This window comes from Lingula anatina, chromosome 3, assembly GCF_051362555.1.
Source record: "Lingula anatina isolate TDL-2025a chromosome 3, LinAna3.0, whole genome shotgun sequence".
Classification (NCBI taxonomy): Eukaryota; Metazoa; Brachiopoda; class Lingulata; order Lingulida; family Lingulidae; genus Lingula; species Lingula anatina.
The window spans coordinates 23,515,772-23,539,454 of NC_141769.1; the positions used below are offsets into that span (position 1 = coordinate 23,515,772).

The 23,683-nt window shown below is 34.7% G+C and overlaps 3 protein-coding genes across 4 annotated transcripts; 1 reads left to right on the forward strand and 2 right to left on the reverse strand.

The window, feature by feature from the left end:
* On the reverse strand, positions 1-9,112 carry LOC106177814 (carbohydrate sulfotransferase 15-like). Of its 2 annotated transcripts, none has more exons than XM_087009233.1 (8): positions 8,186-9,112; positions 7,035-7,252; positions 6,043-6,382; positions 5,618-5,731; positions 3,523-3,682; positions 2,588-2,750; positions 1,875-2,025; positions 1-1,266 (listed from the first exon to the last, which is right to left on the reverse strand). In XM_087009233.1, the coding sequence occupies exons 1-8, from the start codon at positions 8,283-8,285 to the stop codon at positions 1,031-1,033; spliced, it is 1,482 nt and encodes a 493-aa protein (XP_086865359.1). In that variant the 5' UTR covers positions 8,286-9,112; the 3' UTR covers positions 1-1,030. The 2 variants fall into 2 exon arrangements, with proteins under 2 accessions (XP_086865359.1, XP_086865358.1); XM_087009232.1 differs by having other exon boundaries at positions 5,618-5,734; positions 8,186-9,110.
* Positions 9,113-10,301: 1,189 nt separating this feature from the next.
* LOC106161350 (acylglycerol kinase, mitochondrial-like) lies at positions 10,302-16,325 on the reverse strand. Its single transcript, XM_087009235.1, has 13 exons — positions 16,166-16,325; positions 15,555-15,594; positions 15,013-15,092; positions 14,672-14,747; positions 14,382-14,513; positions 13,968-14,062; positions 13,654-13,723; positions 13,396-13,475; positions 12,930-13,135; positions 12,368-12,474; positions 11,821-11,888; positions 11,357-11,462; positions 10,302-10,915 (listed from the first exon to the last, which is right to left on the reverse strand). Exons 1-13 carry the CDS (start codon positions 16,264-16,266, stop codon positions 10,784-10,786), a joined length of 1,293 nt encoding a protein of 430 aa, XP_086865361.1. The 5' UTR covers positions 16,267-16,325; the 3' UTR covers positions 10,302-10,783.
* On the forward strand, positions 15,989-23,206 carry LOC106177803 (alpha-1,6-mannosyl-glycoprotein 4-beta-N-acetylglucosaminyltransferase-like). The gene is made up of 6 exons (XM_013560704.2): positions 15,989-16,116; positions 16,490-16,867; positions 17,366-19,627; positions 19,854-19,939; positions 20,846-20,933; positions 21,865-23,206. The coding sequence occupies exons 3-6, from the start codon at positions 19,510-19,512 to the stop codon at positions 22,653-22,655; spliced, it is 1,083 nt and encodes a 360-aa protein (XP_013416158.2). The 5' UTR covers positions 15,989-16,116; positions 16,490-16,867; positions 17,366-19,509; the 3' UTR covers positions 22,656-23,206.
* Positions 23,207-23,683: the final 477 nt, after the last annotated feature.

Here is a 23,683-nt window from a genome sequence, read left to right on the forward strand (position 1 = left end):
TTCTGAAATAAAAACTTTGTTTATTATTTTATATTATTTTATCAAGAATAATTTCATGCGTGAAAACAGCATAAATCAAAGACAATAAATGAGAATATTACTGTTGAATGCGTATAGTTGGCAGCCCCGCGTCGTGGGAACATCATAAAATTACAGAAGCCAGATCCAATGTAGATCCTTTTTAGGTCAATACCAAAAAAAAATAAATAAATAAAAAAATAAAAAAAATAAAAAAATAAAAAAAATAAAAAAATAAAAAATAAAAAAATTCTCTGAGTCAGGTGCATGACACAGACATTTTGTGTAATACCTGCATAACTCTGATTTTGCCCATTATTTCTCTGTTTTACATTATAGCAAGGTGTTTTTTGTTAAAACTCCTTGAATAAAGTACCCTCCAACATGAAAAGAAACCAACTTATTACTAATCGTTATGAAACTGTCACGTACATAATACACAAAAAGTCATCGTTGACGTAACTCTGAGAATCACTTTTTTGTGGACTGTTTGAATGTTTTATATAACTGTGTCATTATGTGATACGTGTACAAGGGTTACATACTACCTTAAAACAGATATTTAAGTAGAATTGCAAAATGCAATCAATATTTGAAAAACAACCAAAACGAGAAATATTCTCAAATATAAATGAATAAGAAAGTATTTTAGGACAGTTGTGGAATGGTTTTGCCAATATTTCACAGGAATTGTTTGTTTTGGATACACGATATTTGGTCCTGACTTATGGCAAACGTATGCGTGTGCTAAAGCCCCCTTTACACTGGATAGCGTCCTTTCTGCGTCCAACAGTACGGCCCTATTTGAGAGTTAAGAAATTATAATATTTTACGTGCCGACAACTGGCCGATCATTGAGCATTCATTCTGATACAAAATCAATGCTCGTGTCTTTGTATTAAGGCCACAGCGATGCCAAATTTCATGGTCGCAGAAAGGACGCAGAAAGGACGCCGTCCAGTGTAAAGGGGGTATAAGTAGTTTTACTGGCTACTTCACAATTGGTCGGTCATCAACTGGCTATTTTCTCTGGTTCGTTATCAGCTGGCTGTTTTATTTCATTTGCATGCCATTTGAACCCATCATCCCCCAAGGCCTCTGCCAAGAGTTCGTTATGCTTTGCATAAAAGTTTCTTAGAAGAATCTTCGTACGCTCCAAGGCGTCACCGATTTTAGTGTTGTTTTTTGAACGAGAATTAACCGCCCCTTTTCTCAACACTTTGTACTCTTCTCTCGCATTCAGATCACCTGAAAAAGTATATATTTACAGATTGTTATGTATAACACGTGAATAACAGCTTTTGATCCATTGAACATAATCAAAGACTTAATAGAATAAAGAGACTTAGATTTCTAGTGAAAAATGTCTAAGATTATGAAAGAAAATGCGAAACATGAAAAATATGAAAATCACATGGTGTGTGACTTAGAAAAAGAAATGTTTAACTTTCTGTTTATGTAAAAATATAAAGCGTGGAAACGTGAAAGGTAGAGCTACGGTTTCGGCTAAGGTTTCTGGCTACGAAAGACTTGACAGCACATGGGAATACTGATACCCTTTACCAGAGCCACCGATTGATTTTTCACTAAATATTCACAGATATGTCTATGGTTAATTCATACGCGTTGGAGAAAAGTTCATATACTCAATCTGCGGTCCTTGAAGAGGGTAGGGAATTGATCATGTAATGTCTCCTGCTCATCAGTAGGGCTTGGATGTGCCCCGGGGAACAGAACTTTTGAACATAAAACAATTATATATTGTCATGATTCTTCATTTAATGATATAAATATAATAAATGTTTCAGATGCATTGGAAGCGTGGTAATTGCATTAATTTATCTCCGTCTACTTACGTAGGCCCAGAAAATTGTAAACTCTGTTTAAGGATTCATTCATGTTGTTATGGTAATCTTCCAGCCTTAGGAATAAAAGCTGGTCACGCGGGAACACCCTCAGGTAGTCGTTCACGTACACGTGATATAGCCCAACACGGAGGCGAACAATCTGTAACAATGAAAACAAAAACTCATTAGCACCCGGTTTGTAGCAGGAGTGGGAGAAGGAGGAGGAGGAGGAAGTTGTGAGTTTGACTACCCTTTTGGGAGCCAGAAACATTCCTCGTGCCAAGCCAAAGAAGCAAGTGGGAGAGCCTTTGCAGTGATGCTTTATTATTATGTATACAAGGAAAACTTTCCTCTTTACTTGATTTGTTCATTCTGTTTAAATTATTTAGTCGTAGGTCTACTGTTGGATTTTTCTGCTGGCGTTTAAATAGCAATCAAGTGAAGTATCTTGGTTTTTTAATTAATTTAAAGTAAACCTTCAGCCTTCACCCCCATACTTTTAGAGGAAATAAGTTTTCCCGAGTTTCAGCAAAGCTTATGCGCCCCCATATTTGGAGGGGCCAACCACTGTCTCTGGTGCTGTGCTGGTTTAGAGGAAGTCACCTTTGGAACCCAGAATATCTGGGTATTGTATAAGAATTCCAACCGTCCCTAAATATAAAAGCTATCAATTTTGATAATTGAGATAAAAAAATCAAATTTCAAGATACGCTGCAACGTACCCGTAAAGCCTCCTGAGAGTGAAGAGTTCGATTGTAGGCACAGCTTCTCACAGAGAAGATTTTGGTGCAGTTGTCAAACAATTCTACAGCTTGCTTCGCCAGCGAGTGGAATCTCTCTGGGGATTTCACGCCTTTGTAGAAGAAAAGATAATCCGAGTATAGCCTGGAAAAGAAGATTGCGTAGGGATTTACTTTAAAATTAAAAGGAATGTCAACATATTTGTGGTTTCTTAATTTCTGTTAGAAAGGCATTCGCTTTTTTAAAAAAATCACGTGAATTTTAATGCGATCGCCAAAGCTACACAGACTAAGAGCGCATTCTCAACGAATTAAGCCAGGCTTTACAAAGCCGGTGACCTAAAAATGGCGGACGTACATGAAAGAAAAACCGCCTAATCTTTTAATAGTCTCTCCGCCTCTCACACGCCTCCCCACACGTCGTCCCTGCGGGGTACAGTAATTAAATCTCGGCTCCGAACATTAATATTTCCGTGAATATCTCTGGTGATATTATCTCCGTAGATAGTCGATTCATTGCTGCTCTACGGGCCAAATTATTCCTTTTTCGTCTCTGTTTTCAAAGATAATAGAACAGAAGAGCTTTTTTCCTTCGATCGCCTTCAGCCGCCATGCTTTCTTCACCACGAGTTTAACTGATGAGCATGCGCACTTAATATTTCTCAGGTAGCTTCCGCATGGCGAACGGAGACGAGATTTAATTACTGTACCCCGCAGGGACGACGTGTGGGGAGGCGTGTGAGAGGCGGAGAGACTATTAAAAGATTAGGCGGTTTTTCTTTCATGTACGTCCGCCATTTTTAGGTCACCGGCTTTGTAAAGCCTGGCTTAATTCGTTGAGAATGCGCTCTATTACCGACTGTGCTCTCAATGTAGGCCTATTCTCAAGACGTGAATATATACTCATGGAATCTCACCTCTCAGTTGGTTCCCTAAATATGGCTAAAATTTTGGCCCCTGGTTGAAAGTAGCGTATGTAATGCGCTGTGGTTATGTTCGGCTCGTGAAGCTGGGGATTGTTGCCCAACAAGCGGATCCAGTAGTCGTTATCAAACAAAGTATTGGTGCTGTAATCACCTGAAATATTCATACCATGCTAGGTTAACTTTATTTTGAATCTAGAAAATTGGAGATGTATGAAATTGCGGACATTGTGTTCAAAATCCAGACATAACTTATCTTGTCCATTCTCGGTAAAGAGGACTTTCTTTTACTTCTGTTTTATTGTTAAAACAATAGTCACATGATCACTTAAAATAAATGTGGTTCATTTTGCTAAAAGGAGAATAAAATCACTTGTAGTTATCCGTTATTTTCCTAACTGCGATGATAGAAAATAAAAGTGAAAATAAATAAAGAACGCATTCTATGCAAAAATCTGAGTGTGTGTCAGATGGGTCTCTTCACAATTGTTTTCCGTGTTGTCGTCGCATCAAACACAACCATCATGGGACAAAGTACCAAGGAAAATGTTCGAGTTTGTGGAGAATCTTAACAGCAAATACCAAATGTGTTGCAGCATTTTCTGGTTTATCTAAACATATTTTCCAGTAACAAAATTTGTGTTTTAGAACATAATACTTTACCCGAATTCACGATGTTGGAAATTAGTAAGAAACTGAAAGGGTGGCACAAGCAACTCACAGAATACTCATGCGGTCTTCCTCTATTCCAAAGTCAACTCGGAATTCACATTCACAAAGCATCTAGCAATAACTTTTTATCATGTTCCAGATATTCTTGTCTATCCAGGAGTCAATCTAAATCACTATATAAATTTAAGGTCAAAGCAAACACCCAGAATTTCAAAGAACCGTCGACAAGTCTTGCGTTTGCGTGTTTTCTCACCATTTCAGCCTATGAAAGCCTGAGGCTATGATCCAAAGGCCATCAGAATTTTTATTTGCACAGTTGTTACATATGCCTGCTTGCGTGCATGAAGATTGACACAGGCCTATGTAAAAAGAATAATAAAAAACTGAAACGCATCGAACCTGACGTTTAGGGTAGCGTATAGCAAATTGACTACAGAAGGGAGCTCCGAAATTTTAGGAATACGTGACCCATTTCTTGCTTATCGATATCTGTTATCTAGCATTAGTATTATTTGTGGAAATAATATTGACACACGCCACCACAAAATAGAAATTTATGCCGTAACTTTGATAGATTTGTGTCCGGCAAAGATTTCTAAGGTAAACAGGAGTCGAAGTCAGTGACATAATAATTCGGGAAATAATAACAACTTTTAAGACGAGGCAGATGAAAAGCATTGACCATGGCAGCGTTGTAGGTCAGGGTTTCTTGTTTCAGGTTTGCGGCATGTAACAAGGCATAAAAAGGGACAGGACATTAAATTTCATCCTCTGATCCTGGTCTCCAGAACCCTATCCCCCCATTCCCCCCCCCCCCCCCCCCCCCCCCCCCACACACACACGTGCTTGCGCGTGCATATCTTTTAAGTCGAGGCAGATGAAAAGCACTGGCTATTTAAGCGTAGTGCCCCCCCCCCCCCCAACATACACACACGCGCCTTCGCTCTACATTTAACTACGTAACAGTACAGCAGGTAATATTTCAACTGCGTCTCATTTTCTCGCACCTGTGAAATGAGAAGGGAATTAGTCACAGCTTTCCATAACATTGTGATCTGTTACATGTTGTGTGCAGGTGAACGCCGCCATACTTCGTGACAACTTAATGATGGACTTTGATAATGTTCAGATCAATTTTCACAAATGATAAGTAACTAACGTTTGGGTCCCATTTCCTTGAATTACAAAATAACTATCGCCAGGTGCAAAAGCTTAATGTAAATATGTATTATTCATGAACCAAAGTTTTCTAAAAATTCCGTAATACCCAGCTGACGTACACATGAGGTGTAATTATCGCTTTGACTTATACCCTGGTTTTCAGTGTACTGACAGTAACCATAACTAGCAACAGAATAGTATACCTATTTCAAAGATAACCCCTCTACTCAGGGTGCTTAAATTATATTTAACCTACCGACTATTTGATGGTGCAGCTTCGGACAAGTTGTACAGGTATATTTTTCAATCACCCTTGCAGGGTAATCAAAGAGGTCCACAAAGTCAATGAATGGCACTCCACTCCCGTTGCCTGCTTAAAGGGGGAGAGGAGGTATATATTCATTAGTTTAAAGTACAGCATACTCCTACAAAAATATTGTGAAAAGTTTATGTTGCAGTTTTACCTCATTATTAAAATATTAAAATAATAATAATAATAATAATAATAATAATAATAATAATAATAATGAATCCAAATGGGTTGCAAAATAAATGGCACAATTTTTTACAAAAAGCTTTCAGACGCTAATGATGCCAACAAATAGATAAATACAAACAAGATTAAAAAGTGACAATCGTCCAAGCAAAAGTTAACTTGGGTTCTATAAGACGTCGTATTACCTGCCGTATTATATGCTAATCTCCCCCACCACTGTGACATCTTCAGCAAGCCATCGGCGACGTCAGGGTGACTCCGGATCCGCTGAAACAGGTCCGTTGTTCCGCACTTGGCAATTCCTGCCAGGTAGAAATATGGTATGCACCGTAACCGTTTTTTGTTTTGAGACCACCAGGAATACAAATTGAATTCCCACGACTTAAAAGCGGCACTGTTTTTCTTAGCGTAAGGATGGAACATTCCGTACCAGTTGTCTCTGTATATTTTCCCTCTTCCAATTAAAGGATCGAAGTCTTCGTACCAACATGGGTTTTTATATTCGGGAAGGAATTTTGGTGGTTCCTAGAATGCATTTCATACATTAAAACAAATGAGTATATGATAAATTTACATGTATACGTAAATATATACGTATAAGTTAAAAAATATATCTAAATTAAATGTTTTGCGGGAAACTCTAGAGTCCGTCTGTTTAACAAGAAAATAAATAAATAAATAAATAAATGAACGTGATTGTTTGGCTTGACGTCAACAGTCAGACGAGAGCCAGTCAAGCAGGAGACAAACCGAGTCAATGTACGGGGTGCAGTTTAATGAAAATGGGTCTATGCTGAGCTGACGACTTGCTGATCTGAACATCCGACCAACTTCAAATGCACCTTGTATATAGACATGATGCTACCAAAACATCGACCACTTCTGGGTACCTTTATATTTTACTGTGTGTACTAGCATCGTAAAATTTAATGTTATCTTCCAAATTAAAAATTCTCATGACAGGAAGTATTAAAAATGTTTGAACATTTTCACAGATGGTGTTTTTAAAATCGAAAGTATCTATTCATTCGGGTTCAACCCAAGGTAATATAAATATGAAGTGAATACTTTTGAAACATATTGTCCATGTATTCAATTTGATCTGAGTCGATCATAATGAGATAAGCGAAGTTTATTCTGCTTTCAGAGTAAGTGGATGCCACCATGTGCACTTTACCTTCAAACCTGTCATCCAACGAACACTTTTCTCTATGCTCTTCTTCATCCCCTCCGACAGACCAGCCGGAAATCGAGAAGTCTCCTGATCTGATGGCGGTTTCTCAAGATTTAATGTTAATTTCTGTCCATTTTCCCCCGGGTTCTCCAAACCAAACTGATGGTGCATGGGTTTATGTTCTCGAAATATAAAATGCATTTGACGATGTTGGAATTGTCCTGAAAAGTGAACGGGACAAGGATTTATAAAACAAGTTTCCAGCTGAGCACACGTTCCACCTTCTCCTTTCACACTTATCAGAAAGAACCTATACCGTGAATATGGGTAGAAAAATTAAAATAAAAATTTTACAATTTTTCTGGCAGTCAAGCCTTTACTTTAAAAAATATGTGACCGACCATCTCTCAAGCGACTTTCAAACTCAAAATCCCAATTAATCAAAAGTTTAAAAACCAACAAAATCTTTGTTTTCATAAATATGCTTTTGAAAAAAACATTCCGCATTAAAGGCCAAGTCTTTACAATTTATAATGAGGGTGCTTTGAATAAGCTCTGCATAAATTAAGATAAATAAATACGATAAATATCATTATAAGAGGAAGAAATTGTTTTCACAATGGTAGCGTTTTCTTCCATGGAGAGCAGTTTTATACTTCCAAACTAATATAAACATCTCACATCTAGGTAATAAAGCAATAAAATCGGTAAGAAGATGAAAACGTCGTCTTATGTCAGACATTCATGTCTCTCTCTTAATGTTGTATGCAGTGAAGTGTAAAAATTAAAATGTTTTTAGTCATAAAGCACCACGTTTATTATCGTTATTATCGTTGTCAGTCTGCATAGTACACCATTTAAAGCGTCGTAAAAACTGCATCCTACCCTTTTTGTGAAAAGAGTGTACTCTCTCTATATATATATCTCTCATAATTTTAAGACTAATCGTTCATTTTAAGTTAAAACTTCAAATTCAGTGAATGTTTTATCCTTTTCCATAAATTCATCTTTAAAGTTAAAAGGTAGGCCTATGTCTAAAGCACATTAAAATAAACTTAAAAACGCAGCGCACTACATAACGTTCCGGCTATTAAACCGAAATAGGCATTTTTAAAACCCACAACTTTTGCTAGATAAATATACATTAAACTTACCATTAAACCCCAAATAGGTAGTTAGACCAAAGGCTGAAATGCAAAACAGGACAGTGAATACTAAATTCTTCCCCTTCAATCCGCAAGTGAAAGGCGTCATGTTCTGTGATTGTGTTCAATCCAGTTCGGACGATTGATATATGTACATGTACACGACCTTATTAATCTTGGTCCACTCAAAGTGATTCGTATTCTGTCATTAAGGCATGTTTTAAATGTCGTTTTGATTCCAATCTGAATTAACCCATACAGGCTGCCATAATTCGTTTCACCATCTTCTCCAAGAATACTAGACTAATAGCTGCGTTTCAGCTCAATCCAGTCCGTTCTTGATGCAGCATGGGTATCCCCGCTCTCGCAACTATGAATCCACCTGAAATATACAGATATCCTATGCAGGGTTGGTTTCACTGCCCTGGTGAGTAGTTTCTCGCTTGTGTTTTAAAAACGCTCACTCCCAAACGTGTTACACTTGCTCTGCCCGCTAACGAGGTTAAGAACAACACATATCTGACATATTGGTCGATTAATGTTCTTATTCACACCTGAGGTGTATGGTGCCCGACTAATTCCGACCACTGAATTAAGAGAGTCAGCCTGCGATGAAGACCAGTATGGGAATATGTACATATACCTGCTAACATAAACGCCGCAGTCAAAATGCACCTTATCACCAAGGCCAAGTCGGCGGCATAACTAGTCCCATTGTATTGAGTAGGAACTTTATTTGAAAGCGTCACGCAATGACTATTAAATAGGCCCTTATTCATTGTACATAGACTGTACAGGTTATTCTTGATTCTACAACGACTCCTAGACTCCAGGAAGCAATATGTGAGACGAGCATTCTTTGCAGCTATAGTGTGATGTTCCATCAGTCAGATTATCAGACGAGAATCACGAGACCTTCAGTATTTCGACGATCCCCATCTACGTAGATCTTGATCACATGTTACCACGTGCCTTGACGTGCACCTCTAAACACTGGCCATGTGTCTGTCTGAAACAGCATACTTTCTTCATATTACTTTCTTCATATAAAATCGATGTAAAATGTGCTATGCGACTACATACTCTAAAAGGTAAACGATCTTAATTTCTACCTACTCGTGCACATTGTCGTGCTTTCTGTTTTCCAATGAGAACCCGACATATGGTCATTCATGCATGCACCGTCAATACACGTTAGTTGCACCGATACAGCATCAATATGCGTTATATAATTTAATAAGAAAACGTTTAACTAGTTTAGTTAAGGTTTCAATAAGTCAATCACAGACTTCGCTTCTCCAGAACTGACGCTGCCAGTGCTAGATGTGACTTGTTAGTGTGATTTTACATCTGCGTCAAAATATGTCGACATAAGAATTGTTTCATATTTTCAAATGTTCCAACACAAATCTAAACTTTTAAAGGTAAGTGTTAAGATTTTTTAAGAAGTGTCAACATACATTAAAATAGTCGATCCCATATTAGCGATTCATTCTAGAGAGGTCAAGTAGATATTCTTTGGATCGATCACTGCTTTTATTGTTAAACGAAGCTTACAAAAAAACACATATGCTTAATAATTTTCTATCAGCACAACAGAGTAAATCCCAATAAATACATTTTATGCTACACTTGTTATAGCTTTTCACTTTGAACACTGAACAGATATCGAGCCAGTTTGAACAGCCACCACAAACCCAATCAATAAGGCAAATACATACCCACGGTAGGATGTGACGCGTCCTGCTGAGAAGATATGAAATAGTTGTCATCAAATATAATTCAGGTCCCGATCATATTAATAAGAATAATTCAGCATATTCCAGCTGTATTACGTTTCAATCGTTGGTGAAGAAATCAGGAATATATTGTTTTCAAAAGTATTTGTTTTTATTAACAACGACATTGTGTTAGCGGTGCATTGCACCTGATAAATGGACCTTGCGGACTCAATGCCTGTTTAGCTCTGTCCAGAAACCTAGAAAATAGCATTGTACTTAAGAAATGTCTCAGAAAGCAAATCGAAAACCCATGTATTGATCTGTTCGATAACCTAGAAAGTGGTTTTCTTTGTAGGCATCTGCCAAATTAAAATAACAATAAAAAACTAAGTAATAACAACATCTTTAAAACATTTGAATTTCTTTATTCAATGTGTAGTATCATTTTCCCCATATTTTCCATTTTTTCTTTTCATATACTTAAGTTGATGCATGCATACCAGTATATAAATGAAGAGGTATTCAGGAAACAGTTATTTCAGACTCTCTAGATGGTGTTTTCATGTATGTCCAGTGAAAGTAGAATGCTTCGATTTCCCTTTAAATTTTCAAACATCGCAGTCATTCTTATGTCAGACTTTTCCAATAGCGATAATATTTTTATTCATAAAATGTATTAGTAGTCATGTAATTTTTCAAAACTTTTGAATGAACACCTTTTTGTTTTCACTAACAAAACACTGTCAATTTGTTTGAATTTAATGAAAATTTGTCATGATGACTGAATTGTTAGACACACAATCCCTAAAACTGATGGTGGGAAGGGACGCCAGGCGAAACATGGGAAACTCAAATGCTACTGGTAATATAGATATGCATCCTATTTTTATGAAGATGAGAGTGCAGGTTCTGTTGTACTTTGTCTGTGGAAAACATTGATAATGTCCTTCTTTAGCTTAACTTTAATTGGCATTGCCTCAAATTGTTCCATGTCTATTGAGAACCAGTTTTCTTGTCCCTGAAAAAAAAAAAAAGAGATTAGTCACTGACATTATGAGACAAATATTAGAAACTCATTTGTCTCTCACGTGCATGAAAATATTGCATGCAAACACTGGATTCAATAAAAGCCCTCCATGAAATCTTCAATCAATTTTGGATTCGGTTAGTCAAAACAAGATTTAAAGACATGTTTTACTTTAACATTATATGTAAAAACATGGTTTACAAAAATGAAAACTTTTCATTAGTTGAACTGACATTTTTCCAAACTGACAAAAAGCAGTAACATATTACTAAACATCTTTAATGCTAAAATAAATCCTATCCAAGTGGGGAAATCGTATGTGCTGATGTGGTAGCAGAGGACCAGAAACACACCAGAAACATTACTCTTGAAGGACACCGTTATTTCTGAAAACAGTTTTGGGTGATAATAATTAGAAAGTAACTGTGTTACCTCTGGAAGTTCTGGAGACAGTGTAAATTCCCCTGCAGTAAAAATTTTAAAACGTTCATCACTTTTAGCACCCCTGTGAGGTTGATTTTCTCCTTGTCTTCTCCACCTAGAATAACAAGTTTAACATTATAATGTAGAACAAACAGAAACAAATTTTTCATTTCACTTCCCCATTCATATTCTTTCTAAATGAAATAAAAATTTTTCATTTGGAATCTAAATGTAAAAGACCGTTTCATAAATAAAATTAAATAAAAATTCATTCAAACATTTTCACAGCCCATATACAGTATTTGATATAGTAAATATCAACTCCCTTCTTTCTTATACTTAAATATTTACTGAATCTATTTAAAACAGTAAGGAATTTTGAATGAACATACAACCAAAATTTGACAATGCAGTAACAATTTGTGACTTCATGCTGCTTTTCAAAAAAATATATTTCTTTACGGAATTCTTACCCCTCTTTAATGAAGTCCATTTTGGAAAGGTTATCTGGTCCTATTGATATTTCCATGCCCTTAGGTGTCTAGAAATCAAAGCAAAATTGTTTTATTTACTAAAAATGATGCAACCATTTTTTGCTTAGCTCAACTGAGTCAAATATCAGAAAGAAAAATCAGAGACAAATTAAGGATTTTTTCTTTCACATTCATTTTAATTTTTGATACAACAGGTTAGAGAAATTCATTTAAGAAAATTATATATTATGTGTAGCATGAAAAAAATGGAGCATAAAATTACTGAATAATCAGAATTCTACAAGTAAATGGAAAGGAATTTTTCAAATTTCCATGAACTTACCATGAAAGAGACACTTTAACATTCAACTTTAATCTACTTTATTTAGCACAAATAATTTCAGACCTTATTAAACAGAACTCCAAAGACACATGTGACAAATTAATTGTATAAAATATCCCATAAATACAAATATTGATGATGTTTTTAATACTTTTCCATAAAGCTTTCCCTTAAGAGCTTTGATTGAATTGCAGTCACACATACTTGTTTTTCTAGTAGATTGCTTGATAAAACTGTCAACTCTGAAGTGTTGACATCTAGTTTGTGCTCCACCCCGCATTCTTCATTGATGATGTGGGCATAATCTTTTACTAAAATGCAAAAGAATGACAAATATGTCAAATATTACATTCTGCCATGTTTTGTTAAAATACATAGGTATCAAGGTAATTAGTGTTAAGAAATAACTACTTGTTGGTAAATTTTCTAAATGAATTAATCTTGATAGAAACTTGCTATTTGGTTTGTACAACAATAACAAATACCCCAAGTCCAACACGTTGGCATCAGACTGATCTCAACCCTATACTTATCAAAAATTTACAATTTCATATTTTTATGTCTGCGTGTTTCAAATACCTCACTAATTCATATATCTTACTTTATTAGGCCCTATCATTTTAGTTACTCATAAAATGTACTCTCAAACAAAGGTCAACTAACTTTTGACATCTCAACATTTTTCAAAAGTATTACTTAAAGAAAAATACTGTTTTGTGGAAATCTGTATATTAATATGGTTAAAATTGACTACAATTAACACTACCTGGTTCTTTCTTCTTGGGAGGGGGAAGCAGAAAACTGAGCCAACCCCGCTGTTTTTTCTCCTCTGGGGGTGGTGGGGTTTCACATTTTGAGCAACCAGAACAGGGAAGTATATAAGACAGCCTGGCCTTCAGTTCTGGCGGCCATTTCTTCACTGTTGCCCAAACATATGTCCAGCGATGTTTTAAGGGACCAAAATACCAATATCTGTGGTAAAGAAATACAATGTTTACAACTAATGACTGGTAGGTAAATTAATTCTAAAATTACAGAACTAATGACTGACAGGTGAATTAAATCTAAAATTACATCGTTACAAAAGGAAACTATAACCTTGTGAAAATAAAGATATTAGCCCCAATTTTTGTTTATGTTGAAAAGTCCATTTTATGAGTAAGTACAATTAATAAATCTTTAAAAAAAAATTAAAAAATGAAGCATCTAAAATGTGTGAGCAGATACTCTACTTTGATTTAGTGGTTTCTGCATCCCTGAAGTGACTCCACTGAATACTAGAGGCTGCATACACCGTTTTCCCTTCATTGCCCTGAAATGACATCAGCCAGAAAGTTAACAACCAAACTGAAAGTACAACATACTCAATATGTTTTATTTACTTATAGTTTTGGCAAATATTCACGAACCATTACACACTAACTCATCTTATTTTCCCATGCCAAAAAATAACCAATTTTACAATCAGATTTGAAAACTAAAAAACTCACAGTAATGGCCATTAGGTCTATGGGTCTTTTTAATCCTTCAACCACAGCCAAAGCACTTTCACAGATCCATCTGAAAAAAAAAGAAGATGACAACTTGACAGGCACCAAGACTGGCATATACACAGACAACAAGAACAACTTATAAATCATATAAGGGAAAACAAGAAGTTTCTTTTGAAGACAAGGAAATCATTTCTTCAAAATTTTGACAATTTTCCAGGAATGGTCCATCATAATTGCCATAAACAATACACAAATATTGTAGAATAATTTTCATGTTTTCAATTTGACTATAAAGCACATATGTCACTTACCTGACTTGTGAGGCTGTGTCACTAAAAATAGATCTAGCCAAACTATTAGTTTCACCAAGTGGCAAAATGCCTATTGATATTCTCTTTACAAAGTCCTGAAATAGAACACATACATATTATACTACTTTGCATGTGCAGGTACAGTCCATCAAAATGACATTCTAATTTCAAAACTAAAAACATGGCATTATTACTTATTTGACAGTCAAACACTTAGTGCTAGCACAGTAACTTTCTAGTATACAGAACATTACCATACAATACATATAGAGACTTAAATCTAATCACATTTCTCTTTTTTCCATAAAAATATTATTCTGCACTTAATTTGAGATTTAAGACATTCCACTTAAAACATCCCTTCTCATACTGCACTTTCAATGCAGTGTAGCAAAAAGCCCTCTGGAAACTGACCTGATCTTTTCTCCTCAGCAAACCAGTCATAACTTCGGCCACAGTTCCGTCTCCCCCGGCAACCACTATGGCATCTGTATCTTCCAGTCCAATAACATCCATGTATGCCTTTGCCTGGCCTTCACGCTCAGTCTGACAAGAAAAAGAATCAAAATTCAAAACTTCAGATGGCCATACTCAATCATACTGAAGGACTATATTTCATAATCTGGGTCACATGGGGACCATATACCCAATAAACCAGCTCCACTTCAAGGAAGAGGTAGGCGAAGAAAGGTTTATCGGTTTACCTTGATAACAGTGACATCAAGACCAGCAAGGTGGAACAATGGGGCAGCATTCTTGTCAAATAATTGTGTGCACTTTCTGGAATGAAGACAAAAAAGTATTGACTTTCTGGAAATATTTTAACATTGAAAAAAATGATATAACACAACTAAAAATAGAAATAATCAAATGGACACAGGTAAATAGTGTTCATCCATGTCTTTACTTTTAAAAATAACCACATATTCTTGGCTATAACACTGACTTCTATGTGCAAAGTCTCACCGCTTAAGCATGTTCATATCTTTTCTGCAATTATTTGATTCACAATGACATAACAGTCTTTCACATCAAGGAACCCCACCTGTTATTAGCTGCAGGGTTCAGAAACACTGTGACCTTACGTGGGTTTTCATTGGGATACAGGCACTGCTGTCCATAAGCCTAACGGACAAAGAAAAAATGGCCAAGTTTCACCAGGAGAAATTTTTCTAGATAGTAATAAGAGGAGAATATTATTATTATTATTATTATTATTATTATTATTATTATCAGCCACAAATTTTAGAAAAACATATCATTAAGAATTAAGCTTAGGTTACTCAAAAATAATTAAAAAGAAAAAAGAGTAGGAAGCTAGTTAATTGTTAGCTAGTTAAAGTAATAGCAGTTGTACCCCCTATCATAATGCTCAATCTTCCTGTCCTTCTTAAAAGTTTGCAAATGATAACCAAGGGACTGATAATGGTAATAAAAGTCAAGGCAACATTTCTCTTGCCTGAGTGAGGTTTTAACTTGAAACCAAATGTAAATACATTAAAGTATTTAAACATTCACTAAATGAAAGTCATTAAAATCTATGTATAAAAATGTCAAATACAGGAAGCAATAATTAATAAAAAATACCTGTGCCTTTTTACAGTACTGCCGTCTTATATCCAGTTCTCTAAGAAAATAAAAAAATGCATATGTGAATTAACATAGTACTGTGGCTTTAATTTTATTTTTGAATAATTGAGAATTGGTAAACACTACATTTACATAATGCTCAAATAGTCATTCATGCAACCATAAAAAAATTTATTATTATAATTAGCATCAAGTTCACACACTGATTATATAGTTAATGAAAAAGCTGTCATTCATTTAATTTTTAACAATTAGTGTGTGACATGAACTGAGTTGCCTAAATACCCTGACATCCTTGCTGAAAATTTTCAAGACAAAACAAGTGAAATTGCTACTATTATGATGAGAATATCCGATTTTTCTACACTGTTCCACTATAATTCTCAAACTGTGTATCTCAACGTATGCTACCAAGTCCCGCCAATCTAAGCCGCTTGTGTCGCCCACGCCCCTTCAAAAATTGAGATGACGATACGCAAACCTTTTGCTTCTGGTTACAGTGTAACTAACAGCGAGTTCGAGTTGGACCTCAACTTACGAGCGACGCTTTGAACAACTGGTAGGTCTTCAGTATATATACAAATGATTTACAGACTCTTTTAACTTACTCGTATTTGTTGGTTGCATATTTTACACCATAAGCACTCGCGCCTGAAAATAAAACAAGTTTTTTCCAATTGTCTTGCAACTTCTTCACCACTTTCGCCATGCTTACAAGGTTACCAAGTTATCATTCTCCACAGGAAGAAGAGCTCTCTATCGTTTAAGTCCCTTAAGTAATTTTTTAACTAAACTGATATGATGGTTCGTTCAAGCTATTGTTAGCGAGTGTAATCCATGATAATGACTTATAGAAATATATTGCGTGTAATAACCGAACATAGCATATTGTTAAAGGTCAGTTTAACGATGCCTTCTTTTTTTATTTTAAGAAACACTAAGCGATGATATCACAACAATGTTTCCGGACGAAGCAGACGCATATCAAAACATGTAATTACCACTAACGGCATTCAGATTAAGATCATGTCCAAACCAGAATGGGACTGTTTATTTTCACGTTGTGGTAATGCAGACATAGCGAAAGAACTTATTAAATCAGGCTGTGACATCAATGAACAGGATGTCTCCGGAAGGACGGCTTTGCAAATTGCTACAGCTCGCGGCCAGACAGAAAGTGTTCAAGTTTTGCTAGAAAATGGAGCTGATGTTAACGCCAGTGACAGAGCTGGAAATACTCCCTTACATCACTGTGGCCACGCAGAGACGCTTAAGTTATTAGTGAGATATGGAGGCGATCTTAAGAAGGGGTATATAGTATTACTGTCCTTGTTAGATTTTAATTATCAGTACTGGGGTACTAGTACTACTTACAATGTACTCGTTGTACATGTACTATTATACATGTAGTTCTATTTTTGCATTGTATAGTTTTTATATTAAAAAAACATTAGCCATTCAAATCTGTATTGAAGCACCATGCCTATATATTTTTATATTTATATACTGTAAACGCATGTGTACAGTTGTGTACTACTGTAGTATCTGTTTCAGATTGAAAAGAATTTTCCTGTAATAATGCCAAATGCCAGTCCCCCCTTTTTTTGCCTCTTTTTTTATCCTACCCATATAGTTCATGTAGTAGACTGGTACTTCTTTGCAGAATTGAAAATGCCCATCAAAATGCTTGAAATGAATTGATAACAGTCTGTACAATCACCAGTTGCTTGTTATTTTAAAAAAACTTATTTTTATACTGCATTATACATCTGTATATATGTGTGTTAAAGTCCACCTTTCTGTTACAGAAATCACAATGGCCTTTCACCTCTGGAGATGGCAAAAAGGAGGGGTGTGTCAACAGAAGTTCTTCAATTATTTATAGAGCTTCACAATGATATCAAGCCTACAAAAAGGACTTTATCAAAAACTGACTTGAAGCAAAAATTCAGTGCCACAAACAAAGGGAGCATATTTTCAGAATTTTTCATTGATGTGAATTTTGGGGCCATACTGTGTATAGTTATAATAGTAGTTGTGCTATCACTAGGAGTTTCCTGGGTTTTAACAGGAATGTCATTGGAGAGTGAAATGAAAATACCCATTGACAGCTATGAACAAGTCCAACATATAGAACTGTGAATGGGACAGGATATTGGCTTTTCTTGCCAAGTCAAAGGCAATGGGATATCCATATTCAAAGATAATGATTAAAGATATTGATTCTTTTTTATCATACTTATTGAGGAAGAGGGGGCCACCATTATTCTAGACAGGAACGTGATCGGTTACATGAAATGTATGTATAATGCAGGACCATAACTTAATGCATGCAATATACTGTGTATTTCAGATTTGTTCAATTTTGTTTTAATATTCTGAAAAATAGTAGGTGCCTACAAGTGTATAATTGCAGCCTCTTCATTATCACTGAGGCAGTTCAGTTTTCATTTAGTGACAAATATCTACTTTTAAATGTTTTAAATATGATGCTTTGACTCATGGCATGCATGTTGAACTCTTTGCTAAAGTTCTACTGGAATGTGCAAATGTTTCCAGGCAGACAGGATGGAAAAAAATAATACTTTTTACCATTTTGTCCACATCAGGATTTTTTTCATACCATGAAAACGTATTTGATGATTAGAGATCTTTGTTGTCCCTTGTTTTGTTTATGGACATTTTTTAAGAACAAATTTAACAAAATTAAAAAAAGAGACATTTTGTTACACATGGTAGGTTCTCGCAGTTTATTTTCACTCTATGCCAAAAATTGTGAGATTGCTTGAATTCATAAAAATGTGAACTTTTTTATAATGGAGTCTTAAAGAATTTTACCTGTAAGTTTTACTCACTTGTTAGAAATATATATTTTAATGAATCCGTATATATGATGCTTTTTGGTCTAACAATTTCTTTTTCTTGTAAGATAATTTGGAGAAGATTTGGAGTAAATATTTTCCTTCTTATTTTGTTGTTGTTGCTTCCTACTTCTTGTGTGAAACAGACTATTACAGTGAAAGAGAATGATTAAAAATTTTGATGATTTCTTTAAAATTAAGAGGTCCTCTCATTGTTAAAATATTGTTTTGAGGTTAGAGAGATCATTAGTATTTTTGAAAATTAACCATTTATGGTTGTTTTCATTTCTTTTTTCCACTTTGTGTAGTTAGCGTGTGGCATTACCAATATAATTGAATTTTTTTTGATTGATTAAGCAATGAATGATAATCTGCTGTGAACACTGATTTCTCACCTTAGGAACATTGGGTGTGGGGTGTTGCTAGTTAAATCCATTCATTGTGATGAGGATGTACACAGCCCTAGTACATATACTGTACAATGCCATTTTTATTTTTATTAATTTGTTTTTATTTTCTCAGTGCTACATGTATCTCTCTGCAATGATGGATTTTTTTTATGAAAATATTTTAAAAGTTGGATGGAGGGCAAAAGTTCTTTGTACATTTGTTAAGCTAAAATACACTATGACTCATTCAATCTTTTTAATGGGGTAAGTTGTGATTTTTACAGATGCCATATTTTTCAAAGTCAGAAATTCTCAAAAGTAAAACATTGAGTGGTAGTAACAAAATTGAAAATGATTTTTTCCTTTTTTATAGAGTAAAAAAGACCACAACTGCTATTTAGAAATATATCTTTTAATGATTCCAAAATTATCTACATGAAAGATAGACAATTTTCCCCTTTGAAAAAAATGAGTTATTACCTATTGATATCAGAGTTAACTGGGGATCCTGATATAAAAATCAAGGAGGCAAGCATTAATATAATCTAATGTGTAAATTCTGTGTGCTTGGATCTGCGCATGGTGGTATACCATTAAAAATGAAGGTATATATCTATAATTGATGCCTTATATACAACAACAAGGGAGGGTATAGAACTGGAAATTTGTCATATGCTCTGAATGCCATAAGAGGTTTTTGAAATGGGAAAAGACCGAGCATACAGGAAGTTCATGAGTGCGTGTTTACTGTATGGCTTATTTTTTAGCATCTATTTCTTTCATTATTTCTTGGATAATGATAACATTGCAGGCACAATAGGTAAGTTCGCCACTACTGTTTGTTGTATTGGCTCAGAATTAGTGATTGTCTCATTACTTTGTTTACAGATATGTAAAAGAAGGCAGTATCAATACTTCATTCTCATATTATTATTATTTTTTAAAGAAGGAGCGTAATTCTTTTTCATTTCTTTGCATTAATCTTTTCAGTATCTTCCTATCACAGATTTGTATGAGACAAAGCTTTGATTTTTTTTTTTTTGTAGATGGATCAGTAATACAGGCTGCAGTCACCATATCTGATCAAAATGATCTCATTAATAGCACACATGAGATGGAAAGAGAAAATCAGGTAAATTGGTTGTTAAACTTACTTATTATGCATTTTTAATCTTTCATTTTGTCCAGTCACTGATTTCCTTAAAATAAGTGAGCAAACGTTTGCATATAAATTATGTGTGACTGGACAAGAAGAAGGTCACCCCACTTTTGTTATTCTGATAAAATCTGTAAAAACTAAGATATTTTCATGTTGGATAGTTCATGCACATTTTATCTGACAATTTGCTCGACTTAGAAATTAAAAAATACAATGTTTTAAAATTGTGTAGCTAAAACTATAAAATGAGTTGTATTAATTTATAAATGTCTATTAATCAAGTGCAAATAAAGGTATACTATCAATATCAAAATGTCCCAATTAGAGTCATATTTTCTGTCTGCATAATTATCCTCCGAAATCAACAGGAAAACATGATCTAAATATTATGAGAAAAATTTAGCAAAAAATCATTAAATTTGAAAGAAAATTAAACATTGTAAGTGAGTCACAACAGACGACACCAGACTATATAATTTTTGATGTTTTATGTTTACATGGGCGTTACTAGGCATACGCACGGATGCACTGTGCGTACAATTTTTTTGGCCATCCATGATATTATTTTATATAAATTTAGTGTATTTTTCACGGAATATAAAAGAAAATCCTCTCCAAATTAAAGTCACCTGTATGTACAAATCCTCTGTATCAATTGTATATGCACAATTGTTCTGCCTAGTCTACATTTTGCCGGGAATTTTAAAAATCTGTGCGTACAATTTTTAAAGGTCTGGTTACGCCCCTGGTTTATATATGTTTACACCAATTTTACATGCTCAACTCAGAGCGCTCTTCATTAAGCTAGTGTTGTCTGAAAATTGAATGTCTCAGTTTCTGCAAATTGAAAAGTATCTTTTGCTATTTGTTTCATGGTAGAAATATACCAGGCACTTGATATATTCGCAGTGGGATGTTCTTGACCTATCAGGCGTCCAAGTTGCAGGAAAACTAAGAAAGAGGGCAGGTGAATGTGAAGAAATATGATAAAATTGACATATATACTAGTAATGGGGCCGTAGCTGTCAGTAGTTCGAAGGTTCATTGGTTTGAAGGTTTGATAGTCAAAATTAATGCATGAATAAGGTGTTTAGTTTACCGGCTATAAAGTAATTCATTGGTACAAATGATTTTTTGGACCAATGAGACTTCTGACTCAAGAACCTTTGGATTATCGAGACGCCCCTGACATGACACATCGTGACATTCAAATGGGCATCATCTCGGATAGCCTTTAGTCTCGATACTTGGCATAGAACAAAGCAAGAATTTGGAGGTATGGAGGAAAGTGCATAAGAAATAATGGCAGACGAGTGAGTGCAGTGTGGCAATGAATAAAAGCTAACAGAATTTATTTGTGGATATTTTTCTGGTTGAAAAAACCAGATAAATATGCACGGATTAATTCTTGCATCAGTTGTGATCTTTTCAGAACTAGTGAAGTAGAAGTTACTGTAAGTCTATGACAAAACAGTTAAGTAAGAATTCACCATGAAATGCCTTTCACTTTTGTTTTCCTTTTTAAGACGACATTCAATAATAGCCCCACCAGATTATCGCTTAAAAGTTCATTTCACCTTGTGCTCATTCTCACAGGTTTTCTTTCATATGATGTTATGCAGTGCTGACAGGCATAGATTATCTCAGATGATTCCCATTTTGTCTTCAGATGTGTAAATTAGGTAGTTTTGTGGGTCCAACAAAATTTGGTGAAATTTCTGTAATTTCTCTTGCACTTTGTGATCTCTTTTCAATATATAATATAATGATGTTATCAATGTCATCACATTAACCACTTAATATGGGTTAAAATGCTACTTTGAATTATCATTGTCATGCAGATATATGACATATGGATGCACATGCATTTCTTAACTATACATGTAAAATCCTTTTAGGTTTTCTTACTATTGGTATTCCTTCTGTCAAACGAATAAATGGAATCGAGTACCTCTTGGAGACAATTGGCTACATTATAAACAGGACATCCCAAGTTGAGAAGAAATATATGGTCATTTTAGTGTTTTTGGCTAATTTTGATGAGGACTATAATGCAAATGCTTTGAAAAATATCAGCATCAAATATGGAGACTACCTTAACAGTGGTTTTATATTAGTTATGCAAGTTCCAGAGAAGTATTACCCACCATTAGAAAATTTAAAAAGAAATTACGATGATCCGGAGGCGACGGTAAAATGGCGATCAAAGCAAAATGTTGACTTTGCTTTCATGTTTTTCTACGGGAGGAATATTTCAAAGTACTACATTCAGATTGAAGATGATGTCATACCATCATATGGTTTTTTTAAAGGCATACGTGCTTTTATCCAAAAAAACAGGGAAAAGACGTGGATTTGTTTAGAATTTTCTGTTCTTGGATTTATAGGCAAGCTTTTCAATTCAAGCATCTTGGGTAATTTGGCAAGATATTTAATCTTATTTTACGATGAGCAACCATGTGACTGGCTTATTGAACACTTCCTTCATTCAATGGCCCAAAAAGAGCGCATTTTCAACAGCCAGTCACTCTTTCAACATAGAGGAATCTGGTCTTCCTCTGAGGTCAAGGTCAAGAGAGGACCTATGAAAGATACTGATCGTAAATTCAAGGAAAATATAACAGAAATATTAGATCAAACTAAAATCAGAAAAAAACATTTTTATCCAAAATCAAAAATATCAATTTAAAAAGATGCCATAATAATTATAGCAAACACATTAGGATAGCAAACACATTGTGGACTGATATTTTCTTCATTGTTGGCCATATGAAACAAACCTTGTTTCCTACCCAAGGGCAGCACATAAGTTAATGTTACTGGATCAAATAGGGAGCGCTTATCAACCTGAATTGCATTTATTTATTTATTTATTATAACTTTTTTGTAATGTACAACTTTGTTTGACGTCAAATATTACTCAACCTGTTTAATTAATATTATGTACAGTTCTATCAATAAATGTACATGTATATGGATAGATTTCTCAGAGATAAGATTAAAAATAATAATAATAATAATAATAAAAAACTGTCCAACAAAAACTATACTCATGTTCTGCTATCACCTGAAAATGTAACTAAATAACTTAATACAATTGGTAATTCAGGTATGCAATTGCAAAGATTTGAAAATTAAGCACTTGGAATCTGATTTGATAAAAATAAAATAAACAATCCTAACTGTGAAAAGTGGTTGCATCAGCTTTTATTATTATTACCTCCGCCAAGGAGGTTATGTTTTCACCCCTGTTTGTCTGTCTGTCATCAACATAACTCAAAAAGTTACGGACCGATTTTGATGAAATGTCAGAAGTGCACCAAGGAACAGATGATCAGTTTTTGGTGGTGATCAATAATCAATCAATAATCAATAATAAAAAATATCGAAAATTTAGGGGTGAAATGGCGTTGGATGGAGACTTTGCTGCCTTGGCAGAGGTCTGCGCTCTCTGAGTGCTTTTCTAGTTATTATTATTATTATTATTATTTTTTTTTTAATTTTTTTTTTTTTTGCCTTACGACAGCACATCTCTGAAAGAGAAAGAAAATGTAGAATTGTTTAATTCACTGAAAACATGTCAGCAGCCTGCAGTGTTTGTCCTCAAGTGACGTTAAATTGCTACACTTAATAAGATAATATCATATTCATTAGAAAGCAATTCACCTAATCAGGGCACCAGTATCAGAGACAAAACATACTAATCCAGTGGCAATA

Bases quoted from the DNA above. Each gene is read 5' to 3' on its own strand.
- LOC106177814 (XM_087009232.1), bottom strand. From the start codon at position 8,285: ATGACGCCTTTCACTTGCGGATTGAAGGGGAAGAATTTAGTATTCACT. The intron at 3,683-5,617 runs GTAGGTTAAATA...TGAATATTTCAG, and splicing joins GCTGCACCATCAAATAGTCG to GTGATTACAGCACCAATACT. The intron at 2,026-2,587 runs GTACGTTGCAGC...TCATTGTTACAG, and splicing joins ACTCTCAGGAGGCTTTACGG to ATTGTTCGCCTCCGTGTTGG.
- LOC106161350 (XM_087009235.1), bottom strand. From the start codon at position 16,266: ATGGCGAAAGTGGTGAAGAAGTTGCAAGACAATTGGAAAAAACTTGTT. The intron at 11,889-12,367 runs GTATGTGTGACT...TTTGATTTCTAG, and splicing joins GCAATCTACTAGAAAAACAA to ACACCTAAGGGCATGGAAAT. The intron at 10,916-11,356 runs GTAACACAGTTA...TTTTTTTTTCAG, and splicing joins TGTCTCCAGAACTTCCAGAG to GGACAAGAAAACTGGTTCTC.
- LOC106177803 (XM_013560704.2), top strand. From the start codon at position 19,510: ATGGGAAAAGACCGAGCATACAGGAAGTTCATGAGTGCGTGTTTACTG. The intron at 19,628-19,853 runs GTAAGTTCGCCA...TTTTTTTTGTAG, and splicing joins TAACATTGCAGGCACAATAG to ATGGATCAGTAATACAGGCT. The intron at 20,934-21,864 runs GTGAATGTGAAG...AAATCCTTTTAG, and splicing joins AAAACTAAGAAAGAGGGCAG to GTTTTCTTACTATTGGTATT.